The sequence below is a fragment of the Taurulus bubalis genome (genome assembly GCF_910589615.1).
Source record: "Taurulus bubalis genome assembly, chromosome: 2".
Classification (NCBI taxonomy): domain Eukaryota; kingdom Metazoa; phylum Chordata; class Actinopteri; order Perciformes; family Cottidae; genus Taurulus; species Taurulus bubalis.
In genome coordinates, this window is record NC_136590.1 from 28818762 (window position 1) to 28844472 (window position 25711).

The 25711-nt window shown below is 40.9% G+C and overlaps 1 protein-coding gene across 1 annotated transcript in view; it reads right to left on the bottom strand.

The window, feature by feature from the left end:
- Nucleotides 1–1044: 1044 nt before the first annotated feature.
- Nucleotides 1045–25711, bottom strand: part of stk32a (serine/threonine kinase 32A) — a gene marked incomplete at both ends in the record, with an annotated part of 55598 nt that continues 30931 nt past the window's right edge. Inside the window, 8 exons of the mRNA XM_079237513.1 lie at nt 1045–1162; nt 1359–1423; nt 7276–7404; nt 9143–9268; nt 10534–10650; nt 13618–13721; nt 15708–15797; nt 21875–21912. Of these exons, the coding sequence (XP_079093639.1) occupies nt 1045–1162; nt 1359–1423; nt 7276–7404; nt 9143–9268; nt 10534–10650; nt 13618–13721; nt 15708–15797; nt 21875–21912 (787 nt within the window). The remainder of the gene's footprint in view (nt 1163–1358; nt 1424–7275; nt 7405–9142; nt 9269–10533; nt 10651–13617; nt 13722–15707; nt 15798–21874; nt 21913–25711) is intronic.

Below are 25711 nucleotides of genomic sequence, written 5' to 3' on the forward strand. Positions count from 1 at the left end.
CCCCCGCATTTAACGATTTATCTTCCTGTTGTACCCGGAGCTTTCAACTACACCTGGTGGCCTTAACTTCAGAAACTTCAGAAAACTTCCAAGGTCAAGCAAGAGTGGACCTTCAAGGTGAACCTTAAAAGCATTGTTTGTCAAATGCATTTACAATTTCGGTTTTTGACTTGATAGTAACTTAAAACATACGCAAGTGAAAAGAAAACTTGCAGTTGCCTATCCTACCATCTTTGTTAACTTGACTAGCTAAGCTAAGCATAATGACCTTGACCAAGCCTACAGTTCAGCTCTTCATTTTCTATCGCAGAGGAATCTGTGGTTGCGTTCTTAAAATAAAAGGCCTCATTCTACCTTATGTACCTCTCCGTTTGAATGTGTTGTACTCTTAGTGTTATGCTCGAGTCCTGTGCATCACACGGGACGAAGGCGTCCACCCTCATGCCAATTCTCGTTGAGTCCATTTCCGTAACGCTGGAGAACCATTGTCTTATTGAAATAACTGGAATTAACCAGAAAATGCATGGCTGAGAAAGAATAGACACCTGAGTGTCCCGCCCAAGTCAGCAGCAGTAAGCTTTCACCCAACGCTAACCACCTCAGACTTTATTACTGTGACAGCTGAGCAGGCGTGGCATTGTCTCCTTTTTTTTTTTTTTGGCAGGGGAGTGACCTCCTTTTCACTTCAGCACGCTGCCCAAAGTCGAGGTTGAGCAGACCATAGAGCACCAGCGTGAGGTAAAGGAGCATGATACGAGTGACACTCTGCTGAGAGTCGATCTTCTTTGTGACAGGAAAGCTAAAAGCCTCGATCTGGCATGACTGCTGTTTTAGGAGTCTGTTTCACTCTGGCAGTTCCGCAGATCTCGATGTGGGTTTTGTGGGCGAAGAGTGATGCACAAGTACGTGTTGTGGTGCAGGGACATTGGAGAAGAATGCCTGTGCTGATAGGACAATATGTGTCTTTGTGTAAATTGCTGATCTACAAGCTGTGGGCAGGTGCAAGTGGTAGGGGACTACGTTTGGGATCTCGGGTCTCGAGACCTATCCTGATAAGAAGGCAACCGGTTCAACGTTGTTGTTCTGTCCATCTTCTATGGCCTTGTTCTTCTCACACATGGACAGATCAGCGGAGTCTGAGTCCACCACTACTTTCTTTGACCTGTTGAGTAAAGAACATCTATCATTTTATTGTTTTACCTTAAACTTTTGCATCTGATGGCCTAAGTTAGACATTTTTAGAGACATTTACCAATTTACTGTGACATTTGGCAAGGACTGTGTTTCTTTCTTCTTTTTTTTTTTACTTGAAATCTAGGCCTTGCTGTAGTTAAAAAAAAGTAAAGGAGGTTTCTTACTTTTCTCTGTTGAAGACAATGAAGTCTCTCTGGACATTATCCAATCTTTGCTGCAACTGACCGTTCTGGAGGAGAGACAAGCAAACACAGAACTTCAGTAATTCAACTGCTGGCAATCCTGAAAAAAGCAATAACACAATATTTTTTCATTATCAATTACATCTACAGAATTGATTCCATTTAATGTACACACAGTTGTTTTGGCGTCACTGGTTGGAGACAGGCAGTAGACCTCACTCACTACTTTCCTCACATGAGTTTCTTCTCCTTTAATAAGATACAAGAAGACACATTTGACCTAACTTTAGAGGACACTTGTGCTCTGATGTCTCCACCTGCTCCATGCATTCATATTTGGCCCACTTAATCATGTGAGAACATCCGGCTCTGTCATGCCAGACTGTCCTCACACGACTGTCTAGTGCCAAGGCAAGTAGACGGGTGCTTTCTCGCTTTCTTAATGTCTGTGGGAGGCAGTTGCGAGATAGAGATCATAGAGATACATCACTATTACACCGCGTGACACAGACACACTACACTGTGTGTGTGTGTGTGTGTGTGTGTGTCTGACATGGAGGCAAACTAGCAAAGACACAAGAAAAGAATAGTGAGAAAATTAACAAATGCAGAAAGGTTCATTGTGCAGATGATGATTTTGCCAACCAAGACCTGCCAATATTACCTCTCTGTATAAACACCTTAGCAAACGAAAATTAAATAAAATTTACAAAATTAAACTTAAACTCCAAACTGGCCACTTTGGTCCTGTACTTTGAGAAGTTTCCGCATCCTTATCGAGGACATGCTCTTAATCCTCAAGAGAGTTGCTTCCCATTACAGCCCTCCAGTCATATTCAAGTTCACGGAAAGCACCTCCAGGAGAGAAGTGGCTGACTCCCTGCCCAGAGCAGTCAGTCACACAGCCCAGCAGAGAGGCTCTGTACAGGTGCTGTCACAGTGGGGGAGCACCCACTGGCAGACCAAAAGCCATCAACTAAATTATGGCAGCGAGAGAGAGAGAGAGAGAGAGAGAGAGAGAGAGAGAGAGAGAGAGAGAGAGAGAGAGAGAGAGAGAGAGAAAAAGAGAGAGAGAGGGGGGAGGGAGAGGGAGCTGCTGTGTATGTACATTTGAAAAGTGAACGGAAAGAACAAAAGGTGTCGAAGTGCATTAGTTAATTATCTTGCACGTGCACACTGGCAGTCAGTGTCTTTTCTTGTGGGAATCTGGGTAAGGAGGCCGTTCACAGCAGTATCACAGGGGAAAATTACAAATTCACAACATTACTACATAAACACAAATCATTCAGACAGAGAGTGGGAACAAAGGGTGTGCTTGCGTGTGGTTGATGCAGACTACTGAAAGGACAAAGAAGCAATTAGGCGGACAGAGACAGAGGATGAATACTGTATGCAATTTGTCAAACATCAGTGATGGATGTGACAGATGAGACGATGGGTGTGATTGAGGGTTCCCCATTTCACAATGACATATTGTTAGATCTAAAGGCATGATGGAACCTGGCAATACCACCAACACCAACATCTTTGCATAACCTTTGTTTATAAAGCAGATCTCTGGTGTCTCTTGTCACTCTTTTTAATCTTTTATTTAAAGATCAAAAATACATTGCTATTTACAGCAATAACAGTTGCAGGAGGAGGTTGAACACAAGTGCAACTTGTGTTTAACCTCCTTCTGGCCTTGCAGAGAGAACAGCAACATTTACTCTCAGCAATTCACCATCACCTCTCTCTGTCTCTCCCTCTCTCTCTTTATTTGTTGCTTTTGAAAAAGCAGTTCAGAAGCTAATTGCTTGGATTAAACTTTCCATTTAATGAGACAAACCAAGAGGGAGCTCTGCTGGAAATAGGAAGTATGAGTGTGCAGAGATCATGAGTGTGCACTAAATAATAATGCATTAAATAAATTTGATCACTTATAGATCATGAACTCTATTATCATAGAAAGTACGAAATAAATGGTATCCGACACTTTATTTCTTTTATATTTCACCAGACTCCCCCTTTCAAACCAGTGTTATGGATTTTAGAAGAGAAATATGGTTAATGTGAAAAGTTATTATTTGTAGTTTCTTACCCCATTTGAAATATTGAAAAATGGTTCTAAGGAGGAATGCTCACAGCAAAATCGTTTGTACTTTTTGAGCGACAACTGTTTGACTGCTGCCGATGGTTTTCCTGCATTCTGGACTAAACTGAGGACAAGCTCCGACTGCACTTTTAATTAGTGTCACACATCGAGCTGTATCCTCAGATAAACATGCAGCTCTCTCTCTCTTCCAGTTCCAATTGATTTACCTGACTTTATTACTAATTAAGTGATTTTGCAGCATCTATTTGCCTAGCAGCAAGCACATATACATTTCTATTATTATCTTTTTTTCTGGAAGAGATCAATCGCAAAGGACAGGGAAGAATGCTGAAATCCTGTTCAACAACTTCATCATGCTTAAAGCTACAAAAAGGTAAAACGTCATGTAATTTATGTACCTTCATGGATGCATATACCAGCTATTATGTGTAACGCTGTTGCTGCCACCAAGGTACCACCTTGAAACGCCCGGACAATAGCAGCCTAACAACAATGAAGCTACGTCCTGACACACACTCTCAACACCACAGCAACAACCCAGTGTCACACGAGCAAAAGCCTAGTCCGAGCAGGTTTTCCTTTAAGGCGTCATCAGCGACTCTGGTGAAAGATTGTTGATATTTTTCAACTAGGCATGACAATTCGCACAATGCATCCGTGACCGGAGGAGAAATCTGAGAGCAGACATTTTTACAAGCACACAGAGGCCACCTGGGTGTAAGGAGAAGGGCGCAGGAAATCTGCAAAAGCAATATATCTGAGTGCAAGCATACAGTTTGAGTACAAGCAGAGCAAATCGAAGGGCAAGCAAGGGCTATAGTACGAGTGCGAGGACAGAGGGAAGCGTGGCAAATTCTGAGCGTTAAATCAATGAATCATGCTCTCAAATTGAAAGAACATGCTCTTGAATGAAGATAGGAAAAAAGCTCCATAGTTTCTTTGGACAGGTTTCAACTCTGTTTCATACATGCAGTAAAGAATATGATCAAATTACATTTTTTATTAGGAGAGGTGTATGTGTTTGTGTGATGGGAGACTCAACAATTCATTTTGTTCTCACAGCACAGTTCCATTGTTCTGCTGCTTATTATCCGTGATTTAATTGAGCTAATTCTATGCTACATTTTGAGCGTAGTGGGAACACTGAGGCAGGGAGATAAAAGAAGAAAAATGGATTCTGTGTTTGTGTGTGTGTTCATATATATATATATATATATATATATGAACATATATATATATATATATGAACATATATTTTAAACAATTAGAATCAGAAGGATCAGAAGAACATTGAATCAAGACAGTAGCAATCCAGGGACTAAGATGGCTGAATAGGATCGGTTTGGCGACAGCATTCTGCGCTGTTCTGAACGGGAGATTAATAACAGAATACAGCCTCTCAAAATAAAATGGGGAGATTTAACGGTAGGCGTGAAAGGCTTTCTCCAGGTTGGCCAGGACAAAAACTTCTTCAAAACTAAAACACATTGTTCACCAAGAGGAAGATATTCTGAACAAACGTATTTATCCAAAACACCTTCAAAAGTCACAGTGATCTTTTTATTTGCAAGTAGTTTAAAAGGGGAGGACACATGCCCCAGGCTCTGTTTGCTGATGTTATGGTGCCAAATTGGCAGGGCTCTTGAGAGGGAGTTAACAAGGTCTTTCAAATTTTTTCTGTAATCCTCTGTTTTTAATCTCTTCAAGACAGTTCAGCAAATCATAACCACCATTGCTATTTACTACTTATAATTGATCACTGATCAGCATACAACAAAGAATACATCACAACATTAATCCTTCTTTTACTATATGATACTCATTTATTGTTTAAAATAATTTCAAAGTAGCTTTCTCCATTTCCATGTGAAGGACTTTTCCAATTAGAATAGTTCTAATCCTGATTTCAGTCAAACTGCATCAATCCAATATTACCATAAATGTTTCCCTGAAAGGCCACTATCATTATTTCATTAGAATAGAAGACTTTCTCTTTGTCGGAATGGGCCAAAGGATGACAAAGGTTGCCTGACAACACGGTGAGATATCACTGTTGCAGATAGGCAGGTCTCCATAAGCAGCTGTCGGCTTCCATTAAACATGGCGCACTTTGGGGAAGCGCTGACTTCTTATTGCAAGCTGGTAAAGAATGTGCTTCAGACTCGAGACCACACAAACTGTTTCACTTCTATTAGAAAAGAGTCCCATGAACTGTTCCAACGTGCCAAAAGAGTGGGAGAGGGTCCAAACGTATTAACTTTGTAATGACATTGCTTGTGTGTGTGTGTGTGTGTGTGTGTGTGTGTGTGTGTGTGTGTGTGTGTGTGTGTGTGTGTGTGTGTGTGTGTGTGTGTGTGTGTGTGTGTGCAAACTGTAGTGTGCAAAGGCAGGTTTCAACAGTGTGGTGAATTATTGTTGGAAAGTGACCAGACCCAGCGCACACACAACTGCACTCTAACTGGGAAGAACACATGCGTGGAACCATGACTTGTTTTATTCTACTCCTGGAACTTATACTGTCTCAATGGAAAAAGCCAAAGATACAAAATTGGAGTCCTTTCCTATAAATGCATTTCTTCTGATAAACACACCGTAATATTGGTTGTAAAAATGAAATGCGTCACTAAAATCTCTCTTGTGGCAGGAAAATGTTTGAGTGTATCTCTTACACGCTAATATATATCGGTGGAGCATGACTATCAATACAGGTCAGGCTATGATAAGCATACTAGGAAAGAACATGTTTAAGTAAATATTAGGGCTTACTACAAAATATGCCTCGAAACTCTTCTTTTAACAATACCAGTTTTGTAAATAACCCTCGCCCTCGCATGTCAACCTGATCTTTCTTGCTCCACATAATTATACTTTGGGGGCGGCTGTAGCTCAGGGGGATGAGTGGTCGTCCTGCAACCACAAGGCAGCCGGCTCGATCCCCAGTCCCCCCATAGCTCACATGTCGAAGCGTCCCTGAGCACGACACCCAACCCCCGGGCGCCCCCCAGGGCCGCCCACCGCCCCCCATCCAGGGATGGGCCAAATGCAGAGAAGAATTTCCCCATAAAGGATACTTTCTTATTCTAGTTTCCTCCAAACTTTTCAACCCTGTAAGTCCTATTTCGATTCAATATGAAAGTAAAAACACATTACTTGAGGTTTTTTGAACTGCAGTTATCCTCAAAACAAAAATGACAGCACTTATCAGGTCCCACTGCTGCACTCAACCTAAAATGAAATCGCTGCTGCTTCACCGCTTTCACGATCGCAGCGTTTACGAGTGTGTAATGTGTGTACATGTGTGTGTTCCTCCCACGTCTCACTTGACCAGTTGATCAAATTAACCTTTCAGTGATTTCCTCTCTGTTTTCTATAAACACCCAGAGGACAACAGCTGATTTATGTAGATGGAGCGACAGACTAAAAGACTGGAACCAGAGCTAGGTGATTGCCTTCTTCGCCTTCCCCATACCCGCATCAGACAGACGGACGATTTATTCTGATGAAGGCGAGGGAGGACAGAGCTCTAAGAACGTGTCCTCAACATTCTCAATAGCACTCCAGACACATTTAAAAGACAAACTAAGGAGAAACGTATCTCCAGTAAACGAGCCAAATGGAACCATCGGTCATCTTTCTTTAATGAATAATGATGAGCACTGACAGAGAGACCCCTTTAAAGTGCTGGTAGATTAGTTCAGTTTATTTTATTAAGGTTTTAATAGCATTTGGTAGCTTCCCAGTAGTGGTCTTTACGTGTTCAAATCAAACCAGCTGTAGCATTGCATTCAATGTTGAAACGCTTACCTGTGGAGACCCATCAGATCCCTGGTCCTTGTTTTTTCTTGCAAGCCTTTTCTTCTTCTTGTGAAGTGGTTTGGACTCCAGGATCATTTCCTCCAGCTCAAATGTTGGGTCACAGTTTAGTCTCCGCCTCTATAAAGACGCAGACACATGCAGGCACTCATTTAAAACAAACAAGGAGATCCATGGGTTTAATCGTTGAATCGTATTAGTATATACAACTCTGAGACATAACCTACATGCCACACCAACAAGTAGTGTAGTAGTCATTTGTGACATTCTAATGGTTTTGATATCAGTATCAATCAGTGTTTCAGTGTTTCTGCACTGTATGCACTTGATATTTCTTGTAATTTAAAATATAGTTTACTGTAGTGTTTATAAAAAAAATGTAGGGGATGGTATTCTGTCGAAACAACATGATTGCGAGCTGTAACTTTTTGACATTGTTTATATATTTTCTTCAAAACCAAATGTGTTATTGCTTCAGAAAAGACCAACTTTTAACATTGTCTGTCATGAACAGTTTATCCCTTACTGTTGTCTTATTGTGGCATCTTTCTTTACCAATGTTTTAAACTTTAAGATAAAAACATTAAGAGGGAAAACAAGTATCTAGCCCTAATAAATATCTGACATCTGCATCCCATGAAATAATATGCAAACCTCAAAATGCAGAAAGCCAATAAAGACAAAGGAAATTGAATGCTGGGAAGTTAGGAAACAAAATATAGGGGCCAAGTCCTCTCTTCCTGTTCAGACATTAACAGTCTATACGGCACTGAAGACAGAGGATAAGCCTATAATTAGATAGAGACACACTGTCAATTCCCAATCGATCCTCTGTGCTTTTCCTTTGCTGTGCCAGCTCGGCCCGCTGGGGAAACCTGCTGCTCTGCAGTCGCAATAGACTTAGAACTTGATCAACTCATCGAGTCATCTTTGCACTTGCAGCAGTCATTATTCTACATGAGCCCGACACTAAGGAGTGACAATTACTGTCACTTTGCTGAGCTATCATTTAAGTCGTCTTTTACGCAAAACGAAGAGAAAGGAAAAAAAGCCAGGCAAAAGAAATCTTCCAGTTCCAGCATTTAAATTGTCAAAAATGTGCTGCTATTCTTCTAACCATGCGATAGTAAACAAAAACTTTTTTTTTTTGGGATTGTTTGGACTGTTGGTCGGAAGAAAACAAAATGGTCTGGGAGATTAATAATTATAATCGTTGGTTGGCCTCAATAATATATCTGTCATCAGTGTAGCTGAATTAATATAGCATATCTATGCCCATCAAAGCAAATTAAAGTGTTCCATTGACAGCTATTGTTCTATTTTTATTTTTTAATGCCAGTTTTATGACACACTTTATGGCTCTCATTCAGATCTTGTGTCAGATCCTCAATCCCTATCCTACCAGCTTTAAAACAGGGCACAGCGAATCAGTTCAGCAAAAGACCATCTGTAGGGCTGCAGGCAGACGTATTTCTCCTTGAGGCATGTATACACATGTTGCTGTCTGTCTCTGCATCTGGGTGTCTTATGCACACTCAGTGGGAGATCCAGCTCAGCCCAGCAGAGGGTGGTGTCTACAGCTCCACTAGAAATGATTAGATAAGGAGTAGGTAGTTCAGACTGCATCAAGGTCTCCTTCGGGAGAAAAACTGTTTTGGGAATAAGTATGAGCGAACAGTCGAAGGAAGAGGGTTTGAGGGAATTTATCGTATTTTTTCTGAATGTGAGAAAAGAGCAAAATCATGCGTCATATTGTCGGTTGTTTTGTTTTTAAAGCATTTGGCAGCAAACTATTCTATTCAGAGCATTTTGTTGGGTAGCATACTGAGGCAGTGCTCAGTTTATTTTGTATACTCACATTGGGAATAAAGCCTGGAGGAAGCTGTTTGCTGAGCACGGCGTCCCAGTTGACATGTGACATGTAGTCCAGATCCTGTAGCTCTGCTAGACAGGAAATGCGCTTCTGGACATCTATGCACAATAACTGAGGGAGACAGAAGGATTAGATTAAGAACAATTGTCCATGGGGAGGCATGACTGAAAAGTTGGAGTCCCACTGAGACAGGAGCACATGTTTGCCCTAAAGGATGTGTCTGGGAATGAGGATGCAGGGACGAAGGGGCTGGGGGCGGATGATATGGAGGAGTGGACTGGAGAAGATTTGGAGAGAGGAAAAGAAAATGAGGTACATATAGGAAGCAAATGGTGATGAGGAAGAATCAAGGGGTTCTGAAGTGTGAAGGACAAATATATTGAGCATGGAATTCTCCCCTTACATTCTCACTTTCTTTACATCTCTCTCTCTCCTTTTCTCTCTCTCTCTCTCTCTCTCTCTCTCTCTCTCTCCCACACACACACATTTACACATGCAACTGGAATGCCAATGAGGTACGAAGAGTCTGAGCACGAAGCAATGCAACAGTTTGACTGCAGTGGATTGCTGCCAAGACAAAACCCCAAATGCTACAGCGACAGTGCATTTGTTAGCTTCGCAAGAGACTTAATTGCACCAAGAAGAATATACCTTCTTAGTCGTAATAAATAATAGAATGTTAAGATGTTAAGATGTTATTATATGCTAATTACATTAAATGGAGAAAAAAAACTCTTGTTATTAAGTAGTGACATGAATAGCTGTATTTCTTCAGTGTTCTGTCATGTGCGTTTGCAGTGTTTGTAAGCATAGGCTCACTTTGTACAGTATACCTTAGACTTATTTGCCTTTTTAACTTTTATACTATGAGTCACAACACAACAGGTCTTGTTTTTGAATATTTGATGATTATACTTCTAAAGCTTCTCTGCACGCCGCAACACTTGCATCTACAAATAAGCCTCTAGTGTACAAACTAAGGCTGACATGACATGAAAGCGACTCTCTAATTCAGATTCTATAGATACACCTTGTGAACTGAGGTGCTGGTGTTGGGTGTGGGTAGCTGTCGTCCCACAGGAAATAAAACATTCAAACTGAGGAGCAAAAAGCTAGACTCATCAACTTTTAGTTCTTTTCCACTCTCGTCCGTACTCATGACAAGATCACACTAGTCAAATTGGTATGACGTTGGCAGTTTACTGGTCTTTGTGCATTGGGGTATTGTGGTATTGGAGTTTTGCCAGCAATCATAATCAATGTGAGAAGTTGGCAAGTGCAGGTTTAGATGAATGACCACATGGAGGTGTGGTGGACCCAATTCAAAGACACATCTGTTGTGCAATGTGACACTCTCATCCGGGCCAATCACGTACCTTTCTGAGTAGAGACTTCATCTCCAAAGACCAGGCTGCCGGGTAGCTGGGATGTACCTTGTGGAAGGTCTGAAGGATCTCATTAGCCGGTGTACTGGATCTCATCACATATGGTCTCTGAGAGGAGGAGAGGAGAAGAGCATGTTACAGAATACTTGTATTCATAGCCATGCACTGCCTGGAGGAGTTTCTTTGATACAGTGTGCATCTCAAAGTTAGTTTGTCAGTTGGCCCTCTCTACACTCTCCTCCTCTTCTCCTTGTGCTCTCCTTCCGTGAATCCATTTCCTGCACTGATGAAAACAAATGACAGAGGAAACAGAGAAGAAGGGACTATTTTCAAAACAACTTAAACCCTTTGCCTTTCAGCGTGAGAGGGCCTTCTGTGAGTCATAAAACAAGAGCAGCTTGTTGACAGTTCTTCAAACCAATCCTTCTCCACCCTCTGGTCTATTTCCCGGGACAGGAAGCCTGCTCCCACTTGAGTTGGAGAATGACACAGTGACCAGGCACAGCTGGATGAGACTGGTTTGAGGTAGACGGCAGACAACCTGCCCCTCTGCCCGTGTCTCCCAGATTGTTTGTTTATAGACACACTTTTAATGCCACTTTGGCCTCATCCGATGAAAGAGAAATGGGAGCGACACGCAACTCAGGTGGATGCCTGCCTCGCCATTCTTACATTTTCATTTTAAGTTCTTCGAACAAAATGTTTTCTTGGGCCATTTTGCCTTCATTTGCTGGAGCTGATTGAAAGACTGGAAAGGGGAGAAAAAGTGATGGGACCACTGCAGGCGCTCCATTCCATGCTCTTTTTAGATGCTTAATGTCAATTATGTTCCCCATACAGGGCACACATAAGGTGTCGGAAAGCCAGTTGTATTTTCTTTTAGAGTCGGAATATCAGATGACAGAAGGCAGAAATGTACTCAAATTGGTTCAATATATTCACACTATTTTGGAAAGCGTCTCTGTGTTCCCTGTCTAGGGTTAATTGTTGTCTAATTAATAGAAAAAAAAGAAAAAAGGAGGCGGCTGAAGGTGGAAAAACTATGTGACGGTGACTGATTTGCAGCTCTGGAGAGATGCTGAGTTGCTTTGATCTCTACCTGCAACCAGTGGTCAGGCCCATCAGGGAAGCCTGGACGCTGGGAGAGGAGATAAATAATGAAGTAACATGTGGTTGGAGCGTAATACCAGGTCTGAACAGGGTCCTAAAGGAATTCTTCTCCCACTAAATAACCATTTGTATATCAATTACAATGTTGTTTTTCTCGCATGCCTCCACAATGAACAGAGAAAAGGCAAAGGCTTGATGAATTAAAGTAAAGGAAGTCCGGTCCTCATTTCACAAAAGCAATGAGGAGAGGGATCCTCCTTCATTGCTCTCCCGAAGGTATCTTCCCTTTTTTCCCTGTGAATGTTTTTATTTATTTTTGGAGAGTTTTTCCTGATCCGGATGCTGAATATATACAGATTGTAAAGCCCTCTGAGGCAAATTTGTAATTTGTGATTCTGGGCTATACAAACTAAACTGAATTGAAATTGAATTGAATTGAATTGAATATATCAAAACATCCATTTGCAAACTCTCACACAAGTCCTGCGGTGGAGCCCTTCTGCATCTCACGCTTGGACAGTCGTGCTCCTCATCTGTGCAAATCCGAAGTGTTTTATATATGTTTTAGTGGAGATGCTTGTGTTTGGGACGTCATGCTTATTATGCTGTACGAGTTCTGTGAAGATTTTTTTATATTAGTTTTACTGTTGTTAAACGCAACCCCATCGACTTTTCTTCCAAAACACGTTTTCTTCAATGATTCAAGGTAACAAGTGGTGAGTCATTTATCTCTCGCATGGTCCTTTTGTTTGTGAAGTATTCCTTTAAGAGAGAGATAAGATGAAGTGGAGGCTGAAAGAATCGAAAGGTGCCTGGAGCTGGATAATAGCGAGCTAGCTCTCCATTTCCAACAGCCAAATAATTCTGCGCATGTTGTAATATGTCAGTCAGAGAAAGGTGTAGCTGAAAGTCCCTTGGAAACAGAGGGATGAGGGGAACATTCAATTTCAAGGAGAATGTGGGGGCAGTGTGCAGAGAGAGGGGTGAAATAAAGTTTAGGAAAGGGTTTGTAGAAGATGCAGATTATACAGGAACTTTCAAAAAGGGGCTCACACCTATTTCACTCAATTCTGGGTGAGTACTTGTGAGCTCAGCGCTTCCTATTGAAACGAGTGAAGGTTAAAAGTACTTGAGAAATCACAGGACACAGCTTTGATGGAAGGGGAGAAGACTCCAGGTAAATGGTGCAGGTAAGATGTAGCGTTGAGGTCAAAAAGAGGACAGGACATATTCTGGGAGGCTTCAAGGAAGGTTTAGAGGTGAGATCAAGTTTGAGCTCTAAACATGAGCCAGTGGGAGTGGGAGGTAACTGAGTCAGAATGGTGTTTTAGAAAGTGAAATGGAAAGTTCTTAGGCAAAGTAACTCAACAGTTTCAGTGGAGTAGAGTGAAAGGGAGAGCATTGAGATGTCTAAATAGAGGAAATTATTTCAGGAACACTTCATGACAGCTCCGGATCAGTTTCAGGTGTTCTGGGTCCTTGTCAGTGTGGACAGAGGAGACTGTAGTTTATGTATTCATCCCGCTGAAATATGAGAGTAAATTCTGCAGCTTGCAGTCTGAGCTGTGTTCACTCTCTAATAGCGAAGAGAATGAGTGAAAGCATTATGTCCTGTCTTCATTTGCATGACATCAGAATTAAACTTCTCCGGATGGGACCAGCATGAAATTCAATAAATAATATAAAAAAAAAAAAAATCTATTACAATTATGTGACTCTTAAAATAACTTGAATTCTAATTAGTCATTCTCCGGCAGTGATTCGTCTCACACCGTGACTAAACATTTAAACATCTTTCTCAGTAAGGTCAGCTTATACGCCCTGCCCCCTTTCATTTTATGAATGAGTTCTCGCTGTGTGGCTTCTTTCCTACTGACAGGACTCTTCTTGTAGGTGTCATATGTATGTTCCACTGCAGTAAAGTGTGCCAAACGGCCACGCTGAAGGGAGTTAAGATGGAGTCACCTGTCCTCTCAGTAGCTCATATGCTGTGATGCCCAGCGACCACCAGTCAACAGAGAAGGAGTAGCCAGGGTGGGACCCCTCGAAGGTTTGGAACAGCTCAGGAGCTGATAGACAGAAAATATGACACAACAAAATCAAATATACATCTTTGCCAGGTTAAAAATAGCTTTTAGATTGCTGTTTTATTGATCCCTTTTTTTTTTTTTGATTTTTAGTCAGGGACAGTTTAAATTACATAAAATACATGACTTCAATAGGAATATCGTTAAAATAGACATTGTTTTTTATTACGTAAATGTTCAAATTGGCTTTATTCAAACATAGTTGCAGAAAGAGCTGAATCGTTCACACTCGCTCCCTCTTCTCACAGCAAATGCCCTCACAGATTTTCTCATAATTTTCTCATTCATTAGATGCAATTGGCATGAATGCAAACTGAAATAATAGCGAGGGAGTACTGCAGATGTTGGAAGTGCTTCGGAAAGGTCTGACCCATTCCCGACTTTGGGTGCTTATTAAGACGTGAGACCGACATGTCACATTAGCTGTCACATTTACGTCACAATTTGCATGTCTGAAAGGGGCTTGTGAGACAGATTAGCACATGCTGCGTAGATTGTTTATACATGTCTTGTAACAGCAGACTGTACAGAAGAGGTTGAGCTCATTAAACGTTTGTTGTGTTTCTGGGATAAATAAATTCCACTGGTTTTCTTTTGCTGGAGGCGAGTATTAATTATTGGGATCTAATTTGAAGTCAATGTAGCATCAGAATATATTTGTAATGAATAATCAACCAAAGGTTTTCTGGGTGGGACGCGCTATCAAAACTCTGAAAATGATCCCCCTTCTCTTCTGTGAAAAGGAGTAATCTATTCTAGGGAAAGTTTGAAATGGTCAAGATGAATATCCATCATTCATCACTTCTTTCTTCATCATCTGGATTAAACTGTCAAAATCTAGACTGCCATGACATACACGGCACACTCAGAAACACACACACACACACACACACACACACACACACACACACACACACACACACACACACACACACACACACACACACACCCTACGCCTCGTCGTTATGGGAGGTTTTCTTACCGAAAAGGACATTTTTTTTAGTTTATCTACTGCAGAGAGACACATGAATAATCTACTACACCACCGAGTATCCACCTGAAGTCACTCGCGGTCACAAGATCATTCTCCATCATGGGCGCATACTTTGTAAGGATAAAAGCAGGAGCACGCGCGCACAAACACACACGGCCTCGTCATTCATATCCCCCTGAAATCCTGTTAAGCTCCTATCTGATCTCTCAGGAGCTGAATACTCATCGACCTGATCACTACTGGACTTAAGAGTCATGAGGAGGGTGATTGCAGCAGAGCTGAAAAAGGATAAATGTTCTACACAAACTAAATTAGGCACACATTTAGACACAGAAAAGGTTGTCATGTCTCCATATTATAAATATCCAAGCTTATAATTTGTCACTTACAATGTCTCCGAAACAGAATTAATAATTTAGCTCCCTAAACTTTAACCTTCACTGTGTACCTCACAACAAAGTACTAACATCATATGTATTGGTCAATACGGCCCTCTTATTTTTAGCTGTATCTGTTTCCTGGCCATCGACAGCTAATATTGACAAGTCAAACTCTGTGAACTTGGCTTTAGGAGCTTCAAGGGTAAAAACATGTTTTTCTTAATTGCTGCTTTGTAGAGGAGATTTACAGATTTATACAAACATGTGTCCCTCAATAATTGTCTTTTTTTTCTTCTTTTTTTCAAACCTACCCTAGAACGGGTTTTATGTAAGCACCATATGCTGGGTGTCGGCACTTGTCTCCTCACATCAAGCCTGGAGCCAGGGCTTACCAAAGTTAGTCTCTAATATCCCTTCAATGTCATCTGGAATTTGGATTAGCGAACATAAGCGTGCTCTGTGAAGTTTATATAACGTTCTATGATTTCTTTAAATTAAAGCTAATAGTTTTAAACTGCTCCCTCAAGCTTTTATTTGATGTCCCTCGTATTTAAGTTTTCTTGTGAAGCATTGATCAAAAAGGTGTTTTCTTACCCATGTACGGCTTGGTCCCAGCAATGGACGTTGCCTTTAGGTCGTCCTTTACAATGGCTGCGATGTTGAAGTCTGTTAGATGGACGTGTCCTGTAGAACAGAGGGATTATATTACCTCAAAGGGACACAGAGCATGCTCACTTGTGTGAACCCTATACATCCAAAGTGGCACAGAGCTATAAGATCACACAGCTCTGTTCACTCCATCAATATAATCTGTTTCCCCGAAGCGTTGAAGTGTTTTACCTTTTTCCAAGCACAGCTTACACATAGCAGGTATCCCAATAGGCTGCTCATGTGAGGATCAAATACATTTTAATACACAACATGATAGGAAAATAATGCCTTTATGTACACTTATAATACGGGTAGATCAAATCAAGCATTCTGATTGGTTGAGAGTCACGGGGTGTACTTTATTCAGCCATAAAGTACTGTACAGCATGTTTACATTTAGAGCGTTCCATATCAGTGCGCACTTAAAATAACAGGTAGTTGGTTGTCATTTCAAGCTTGACAGTTACCAAACATGTTTCGTGTAAACTTTGATGTTTTGGGGGAATGACTTTTGATGAGAATGTCAGCGGTGAATAATGTGTTTGTGCAGATAACGCTCTGAGAGCAAACTTGTTAGCAGGGAGCGAGTGCATAAAACCGGAAACTAAAGTGAGGAATGAAAAGGGTTTGATCACAAAATCGCGATAATTTCCAGTGAGAGATAATTACGTCGGTAATTTCCCGACGTGAGGCAAGTTCTCTAAACATCATGGAGGAGAAAAATGACGGAGAAAAGACGGACAGAAGCAGCGAGAGCACTTCTTTACATCGGTGGCTGAGTGTCATCCTCCACCCTACATCCTGTACTGTTAAAGGGTGTTGTTAGGCCCGACGCGCAGCGGACATTATTACTACTGTATTATTGACAATACAGTACTGCCTCTCGTACCTTATTGCTTAATTACAATCAGTCCATTGAGGACTTTAAAAGGCATCAAATGCAAATGAACTGCGGCTTTGTTGATGGGATAAAACGTGCGCAGTTAAATTGTGAGTGTTTAAGCAACCTGAATGATTTCCAAAGTCAAAGTCAAACCATTGACCTGTGTCACACCATGCTGCAAGATGGCCCGGAGTCTACGACATGCACACAGAGCACACACTAATGAGCTGAATGTGTGTATGTGTGTGTGTGTGTGTGCGTGTGTGTGTGTGTGTGTGCGTGTGTGTGTGCGTGTGTGTGTGTGTGTGTGTGTGTGTGTGTGTGTGTGTGTGTGTGTGTGTGTGTGTCTTTGTGAGTGAGACAGAGCTGGGGAGTTTTTGCCGCAGGGTGATTGTTCGGATGAATGGACATCCTCATGCACCTCGGAAACATACAGTACGTCCACCATGACAAAAAAACAAAACAAGTAGCCATACTGTACACAGTTCAAATATATATATATACCTTAAACTGGTAACTGTGTGTGAATATAAAGCAGACACAAGCTGACCAAGTGTTTATTTACACTGAGCTTGAAGAGAATTGCTCATAGAACGCTCCTCTCCTCCTTTATTTTTCTCCCTCTTTCCCTCCTCCCTCAATGTTTTCCATCACTCTCCATTACGACACCTTTCTTTCTGCGTGCCTTTTTTATCCCCCTCTTCTTCTCTTGTCCTGTTTGCCTCCCTTAACATAGCTTTCCTCTGTCCTCTTCATTATTCAGGTTTTCAGTTTATTTTCCTTTCATAAACCCATTTCTGTTTTCTGTTACTTTAGCTCTATACCCCTCTGTGTCCTTTACCGTTTCAAATATGATGACAATATGCTCATATACTGTATTCTAATCTGCGGCGTATGCCTTTAGCTGCGTAGTGAAGCACAGAGGTGGGATTGTGCGGTGCTTTGCAGGTAGAAGAGGACCATTGTTAATGCAGCCTGATGACTGTGACAGAGGTGCAGCAAAACGTCAGACTATAAGTGGAGCTTGAGTTAGAGTAGGGCTTCTTTCATGTTTTCATATTTAATGATGTCTCCTGTCTCTGTATAATACAGTACTTATCTCCCTTTTTTTCTTCCTTTTTTGTCTCCATCTCTCTTCGCTTTGCAGAAGACAGATTTAGGACAAGAGTTTTACACAGTAGCCAGCGGGAATAAACAGATAACCATCTTCAAAATGTTGGGCTGCGTGGATAAAAAGTATCTAGTTGCACAATAGCATGTAGAAAATGTTAACCACAGTTTCAATTCAAACCTCTCTGGTCCAGTTAGGTGGAAGAGCAATACAGCCTCGGCTATCCAATAGCAGATGCTTTTAGACTCATAGGTTTGCTCTTGTATAATTGTAAATTTTTCTCTAGAAACGATGAGAAGTAAGTGTAGTTTGGCGCGTAGTTAGTGTTGTGATTTCATATATATGGTAACGAGACACAAACATAGCATAGTCAGAGAGAACTGGCATAGGTCAGAGAGAGATTAAGAGATGAGCTACGACACAGTTTCCAAATCTGCATTATGGAAAATGTACAGAACATTGAAAGGGTAACAGAGCTTTGTCACCAGGGCACAACACTAACTTTTGACATGCTGGTAACCTGGCACTGGTTACCTTATGTTGGTATTAAAAACTATAAAAAGCTATATCCATATGCGTAATGGAGCCCAAATGTGACATGAAAGAACAAAAGCTTTAATACAGTAACGAACAAAAGTTTGTTGACACAATATGTATTTAAATTAGTGAACAAAACAAGCCAGGCTAACTTGAAAATTACTTTTACTATTTTTTTATTTTGAGATTATTTATTTTTTCAGTCTATTGATGTACCTGTTACTATTTATCTTATTGACATGTTATGTTGGGTATAACTTTGGATATTACTGAATAACCACCGTTGCAATGTTTTTAATGTAATTATTTTTAATCCTCAAACAGTTATTTTTCCTTTGGATTTTTAAGCTTCCATTGCACTATTTGCTAGTAGGCCATTTCACTCACTTGTGTGTGTGTGCACTAAATGAAGGGAATACAGGTCAGACTTGAATTTGAAAATAATACATGCAGTTCAGAGTGGCAGTATTCCCTTAAAATTCAAACATAATCTCTTGCTCTAAAATCATCAGATTAAGTCCTGTTTGTTACCAGTCAAACTGTTCCCAGCTTGTGTGTTTAAATGTGAGGTGGCTGAACAATGGTTCAGCAGGTTACCTTGTGGCTTAGTTATCTAATGTGTTTTGCCGGGATTACCTCCACAACTGTCGGGTTTGATCCTTCATGTTATGTCATGTGTCTGCATGTCTCTTTTATTTTGTATTTCTCTTTGCAATATATACCTAATACTGTACATACACAAATGAGTCTACTAATGGTCCCAATCGGAAGACTGGTCATTTTAAATTGACTGATTGAATTTAATGACTTAGTTCCAAAAAACTCAAACTAATATTTCTGAGCAAGAAAGATCCACAACTGTACTTTCCCAAAGAGTCCCGTGGGTGATGATGTGGCAAACATACAGTATGCACCGGCGCTTCTTTGTCTGGGAGAGGAGGAGAGAGAGTGGTTTCCCTCACAATGTCGCCTCTTAATGTAGTGCCTGCTTACGAAGTGTACGTGCTCACAGTTTATAGACAATGGCCCTCTTGGAGCTTCTCCCAGCTTCCTGGGGTTATGACATTTAATAAAGCAGCATTGCACTTGCATAAGTGAATTGTTTTTCTCTCTATCAAGCAGCTCCCAGAGGAACACGGGAGGAACGGGTCGATTCAATTAACATGGTGTGCTACAGAAGTACCCCCCCAAACCCCCCCCCATTGTTTTAGACTTAAGTGGAGGGGTAAACTACAGGTCTGCATTGGAAAACAGAGTGTGGTTAGAATGTATGAGGAGAAGTGACGTGCTTGTTGAGTTTGAAAGGACACACACACACATACAGTACAGAGAGAGAGAGAGAGAGAGAGAGAGAGAGAGAGAGAGAGAGAGAGAGAGAGAGAGAGAAAGAGAGAGAGAGAGAGAGAAAGAGAGAGAGAGAGAAAGAGAGATAAAGAGATAAAGAGAAAGCACAGGTAAACGTTGGGTGTCCTGTGGAATTCACGATTAGGCTGACAAAGCTGGCTTTCTCTTTCTGCTCCGTCCTTATCACTCTTCTCCCCAGATTTATTTATTTCTTTGTCGACCCTGATTTTCTCTCTCTCTCTCTCTTTCTCGCTCCAGTTTGTAGTGACAGCAGGGCTGCCATCCCACATAGCCCTTTAGCAGCTGGCCAGTGCTTCTCAGGGCTGTGTGTGTGTGTGTGTGTGTGTGTGTGTGTGTGTGTGTGTGTGTGTGTGTGTGTGTGTGTGTGTGTGTGTGTGTGTGTGTGTGTGTCTTTGTATGTGTGTACACTATATGGCCAAAAGTCACTGGTCTGTTTTTAATGTTTAGGTTTAGTCTGCATAGTTCCATCTCAGGGAAATCTGAATGCTACACTATAGTTAGTTTTCAGTTAATTATGAATGTCCTTAAATATCACGATATTGCATATACATTACAATCAGCTCATGAATAAAACTACCACACAACATGATCATATTCCAACATTTTCAGGAAAGTGTGCAACATAACCGAGACCTCTTGTCTGTGCCTGTAAATATAGATTTTTAGATTGTTTCCGTTATTCTATATCGAAATTCTACTCAAATCTCCTGAGTCGGGGGACAAATGTCATTCATTTTCTACGCCATTGCCAGAATGGGGTTGTTTAGGTGGTTCAGGTAGCACATCCTCCAAGTTCAACGAGCAATCATGTACTTTGAACTTGTTAAATGTATTCTCTAATGATCTGTCATAAACAGTCTACTCTCTGTATCAACGACATCAGCCATTGGTTTGTGGACTACGATTTTGAAGCCTGGAGTTCGACATTTTGTCCGTCGCTATTTTTGTTTTTGTCTGTCGTCAACTTTTTTTTTTCGCAGGACAACCGAATGCTGAATAAGACATTTTTAGGCAACCAACAACAATTAACTTTCATGAAAACACACTATGAGAGGGTTAAAGTTCTAAAATGGAAACACTGACAACTTCCCGGACTCTGCAGTGCTAACGACCTGTCGATCACAAAATAGTCACGCCCTAAAGCACACCCTGCTTTATCTTCTATTTTCCTACTAAATAGACATTATGCTGTATTGCAGAAGACTTGAAACTAGCGAATGAGATAAGTTTGTTGGTAACTGGTTCTGACTGGATTTTGGTGTTTGGAGAAGACAAAATAACTGAAAAGAGCTGTATCCACCTATCTTTTTTTACTTTGCAGTGTATACTTCCTTAATTAACAGGGCAAGTTCAGTGTCACTCCAAGCAAAGCCAAGCAGAGAGTTTAAACATGTTTGAATTTATTTGTTCTTTATTCTTTTGGTCATGTAGTATATATGTGCATACTGCGCCATTTTATGTTTGGGATCTCTGTGTGTTTCTCGAGGATGGATTATCACATGAAGCACTTTAGTACACCTCTTGATTGACATATTGATGATGGAATTTACAGTCTGTCTTTTTGCCGCCTTTATTTACAATTGCACTCCTCTCTCTGATATGTACACACACACACACACACACACACACACACACACACACACACACACACACACTGTGTGTGTGGATGTGTGGCTGTCTATTTGTGTCAAACTGAAACTGACACTAAAGCCTATGAGGCTTTATCAATCATTCAGAACAGGCAGCGAAGGAGGAATCATTAATATAACCCCGTCTTCCACAGTCCTATGACATCATATATTTCAGAGAAAAAGAACACCGTGTAAATGTCTCAACCAATGCAGACTGGCGTAGTGTGGACAGTAAATAACAATTCACTTGTGCACTCCTCCTCTGTGTTGCACTTGTTAGAACCTGGTGTTAGGTGCTTTCTTTCTTTATGCTGCAAGGCCGATCTGGGCAGCGCCCGTGAAACCTGCCTCTGAGCATTGCTCCTTTTGATCTGTGCAGATGTGATCCCAGAGGTCTGAGGTATGGTGAAATCATGCTAAGTCAGAAGCTGTTATGTTTTGAATTTGGGACGCTAAGCCAAGTCAGGTCACCATGTTAAATGTTATTACCATACGTAAACAAATCCTATTGTGCTGGAATTCCACCCACTCTCCTCCATATGAATGGAAATATAATAATTAGAAATTAGAAAAGGGATCTTACCATGTTCATCCAGTAGTATGTTGTCAGGTTTGATATCTCTGGAAGGGAAAACACAAACAGTACAGTGGAATTAGTATGTATTTTTGTGTTTTTTGAGTAAAATCTGGAACAGATTGCACATATGTCGTTGGGTTTTCAGAATCTGCATACAGTCAGTGCCAGAGACTTTAGGCAACAATTGTTACTGTAAATAAAAAGACAGTACGGTATTGATTGAAATGATCTGTAAAGTCATATCTATATACATACTATAAAGAAACAAACTAATATCCTATGAACAATTTAATTTGACAGCAAAATATTGACTGAGATTAAGATTTTATGTAGAATATGCAACGTTTTAGTTGCCTAAAGCATGACTTCAACACAGTGGATAAAACCATGGTCATAAACCATCATAATAGTAATTTGTTGAGTACTTTGAATGCACTGACTAACAACCTAATTGGTTGTTTCTGTATGATAACTTAGAGTGACCCCATTAGACCAGTCAGAGAAATTATCTAACAGCAACTAAATGTATTTTGGTGGTGAGATGACACCTTTAGTCATCGAAGTCAGATCATATCATCACACATTTGGTCCCGTTAGGTACATTATTAAAAGGCTTTTAACTAGTAATCAACAAGAGTCCTGATTTGGATTTGTTTGTAAAAAAGTGATAAGCAATTGGTGTTTCAGCACCGCACTTCCCATAGTCCACCTGTAAATAAAACCATGTGGGTGGTGCTCGGATCATGTCTCATTTAATGCTGATGACGCTTGAGTTTCTGTAGGTGGCACTCTCCTCTTTGTCCTGCCAGGGAGGTTACATTGCTCATATCAGTTACACAGTTCTTCCTCTACCTTTTCTACACAAGCCAAAAAAAAGTCTGACAACAAGACACTTCCTGTGTGTCAGAGTAATACCCAAAGCTGTGTGAACAGGTCATCAAACATAAAAGATTCCCGGACATGAATATACAAGTAGGCTCACTATTGTGTTGAGTCATTTCGCTTCAGTAGGTGACAAAAATGGACATATAATACATCTATATATACACTTTAAAATGGCACTCTGATGCAACACTGTACCACTTGTGTGTGACAAAAAGAGGTGGAAATGAGATTGGACAGCAGGTGAAGCTGTGGGAGTAGCTGAGACACCTGAGAAGAGGAACAGGTGTGGACTGAGGCTCTTACTGAAGTCACAGCTCCTGCTTCTCATCGCTCCCATTGTTTTTCTGCACCTCTCTATTTCATTTTGCTTTGACGCCACATAAATCCTAATGGCATCCAGAAGGATCCGTGCTGCAGTCGTGGCGGGCTTCACTGCGCAGCGAGGTGTGGTGCCAGCTGCAGAAGTACTGACTAGTGGAAACATTTAGTTGTCAGGACAGGGAAAGACACTTTGAAATTGAGCGGCCAGAGCATCTGGACTGGGACACATCTGTAGAGATCCGATTGGAAACCGCAAATGTGGTTTAGAAACAATTTGAAATAAATCTAATTTCATGTGGATCTTTGTTGTCCAGAAAAATCAATCTGGATACAATCTGGAAATGCAAAAAAATTAAATAAGATTTGGGCCTAAACAGGGTCTTATTTCTTCTACCTTATTGAGGAGAGTGAATACAGGTGGTATTTTCTGTATGTACTTTCATAGAAATTACAATAATGTAATTTTCTCAACAAACACATTCGCATTCACATGCAGTGTCTTTTAGTAGCCAGGAGAATGAGCCATTCGTCAACTTAGATTATGTTCTGATGCACTGCACTTTCACTGTATTGCGTTTTTGAGTGACGTTCAGACACTCATGCCTCTTTTGTTGTTCTGTTGACACACATTTGTTGATAAATGCTCTCCTTTCTGAATCACCCTTTCTTCTCCTGACAGTAATATGCTGTGGCTTATGAACTACTCTCTCGGTTGGAACCATAGAAAGTGAATTTATAGAGAGGAGTCCTTGACAACAGATGTCAGAGCAACACAGACTACGGGTTCACAAATTGTGACACAGTGGCATAAAGGCACGAGTATTATTACCAATGTCCTTGATGATAGTCAGCCACTTCAAAGAACAGTTCAGTGCCCAATGACATCCCTCTTGGCCATTTATTTTTTATTCGAAGCAAAATTCTTCATTTCTTTCTAATCATTTTCACTGATCTGAATCTGTCTTTGACACTTTCTCTTACTTTCATAACATTGTCTGTACCACTCTGACTATTTTTTGCCCCACCATTGCCCATTTACACACAGAAACACAGACTCTCACACACACAGACAGGCATGCACATCCACACACACTTAAAGTATCGTGCAGAGTCAGATTCCCATAACTGCCATCCTCTCCTAAGACGAATGAGAGTCTTTTTTTTTATTCGAACAGTCTGTTAACTGATGCATGTGTTAAGCTGCAAACCAAAAGAGGGGAAGGGCACAGTGTGTTCTCGTCTTCTCTCTGTTCTCTAGTCTCTGGAACGTATCCCCACAGCTCTAAAGATGCTTTGAACTGGAGAGACGATATTCAATATTCAGCGTCCTTCTCAAATGTTCGTCTTGTCCATGATGGTCAAATGCAGCACTCCTTTTGAGAATCACCACACCCTGAAATTAAAATATACATTATAGAACTAGGATAATTGAGAAGGACCTGTTTTTTAGTTTATTACCAGGATTTGTGAGGTCAATGCTCAAGTATGTTTTATTTGTATTTGACTTGATTTGTAATTAGGCTATTTCAGTATGTTTGTTGGAACTAAATAATACACAATGTATGTTTAAGGGAACAAAATGGGCAATAGTTGGGACATTCCAGAGGACATCATTGTGTTCTGGTAAATCACAACAAGTGAAAGAATGTAGCACTGTAACAGACACACTCATTGTGCATCCTCGGTATTACACAGCAAGTGTCTCCTCTAATTGAGTCCACTGCCCTGTAGGAGCCCAGCAATACTTAGCATATCAAAGGCCACGCTGACCTGTGTTTTGTGTGGAGGATCGAGTGGTGCGGACCCAGGTGGTGGTGGTGGTGGGGGTGTGGGTGTGGGGGGAAAGGTCGACCATGTAACCCTTAATTAGCTGACATTTGCCTCAAAGGATGGCACTCGGGCAGAGAGGAGGGACGTGTGTCGCTGCACTAAAAAAAAAAAAGAACAAAAAGTAAACCTCTCTTTATAGCTAAAGGCCATGCTGCCATTGTGAAGCCACGGGACGTGGAGGGGTTGAGCTAACTGACTCTAAAGATAAAGCCAAAGCAGCAAGGCTCATTAGGAGTTGACGCGTGGCAATAGACAAGCTGCTGATGTTGAGGTGACTGATCTTTTCTTCTGACAATGGACATTAAAGAGCAAGAAAATGCTCCCAACACATTTTCCAAAACTGACATGTTCTGCAGCCATACTAGTTTGATACACTAGCTAAAATTATCAAGGGTGTGTTGGGAATAAATACAATTAACAGGAAAGGAGATGCGCCTTAAGGCATGTACATTTGCCTCAAATACATACTGCAGTTCAATACTGTCAGCTATTTGGCTTGGTCACATACTGTTGACTTCCTGATGTTTTTGCAAATTATTACTCAAAACTCCCCACAAAGCTGAGAGTTGATTTCTGAATATATGTGTCTTAGTTCAATCACTGCATTGAGTTAAAAAGCAACACAAAAACTACTTAACACTGGGGAAGTGACCGTACAGTCAACAAAAAGTGTTGAGCAACACTTTAAAGTCAAATTTTAGTTTATTTTAACCAGACGTATTTCCCATAAATGTGACTATTCTGGATTGTAGCTTGTTCTAACTTTGCACTTGCCAGCTCCATTGAGATTTGGATTTGAGGAAATGA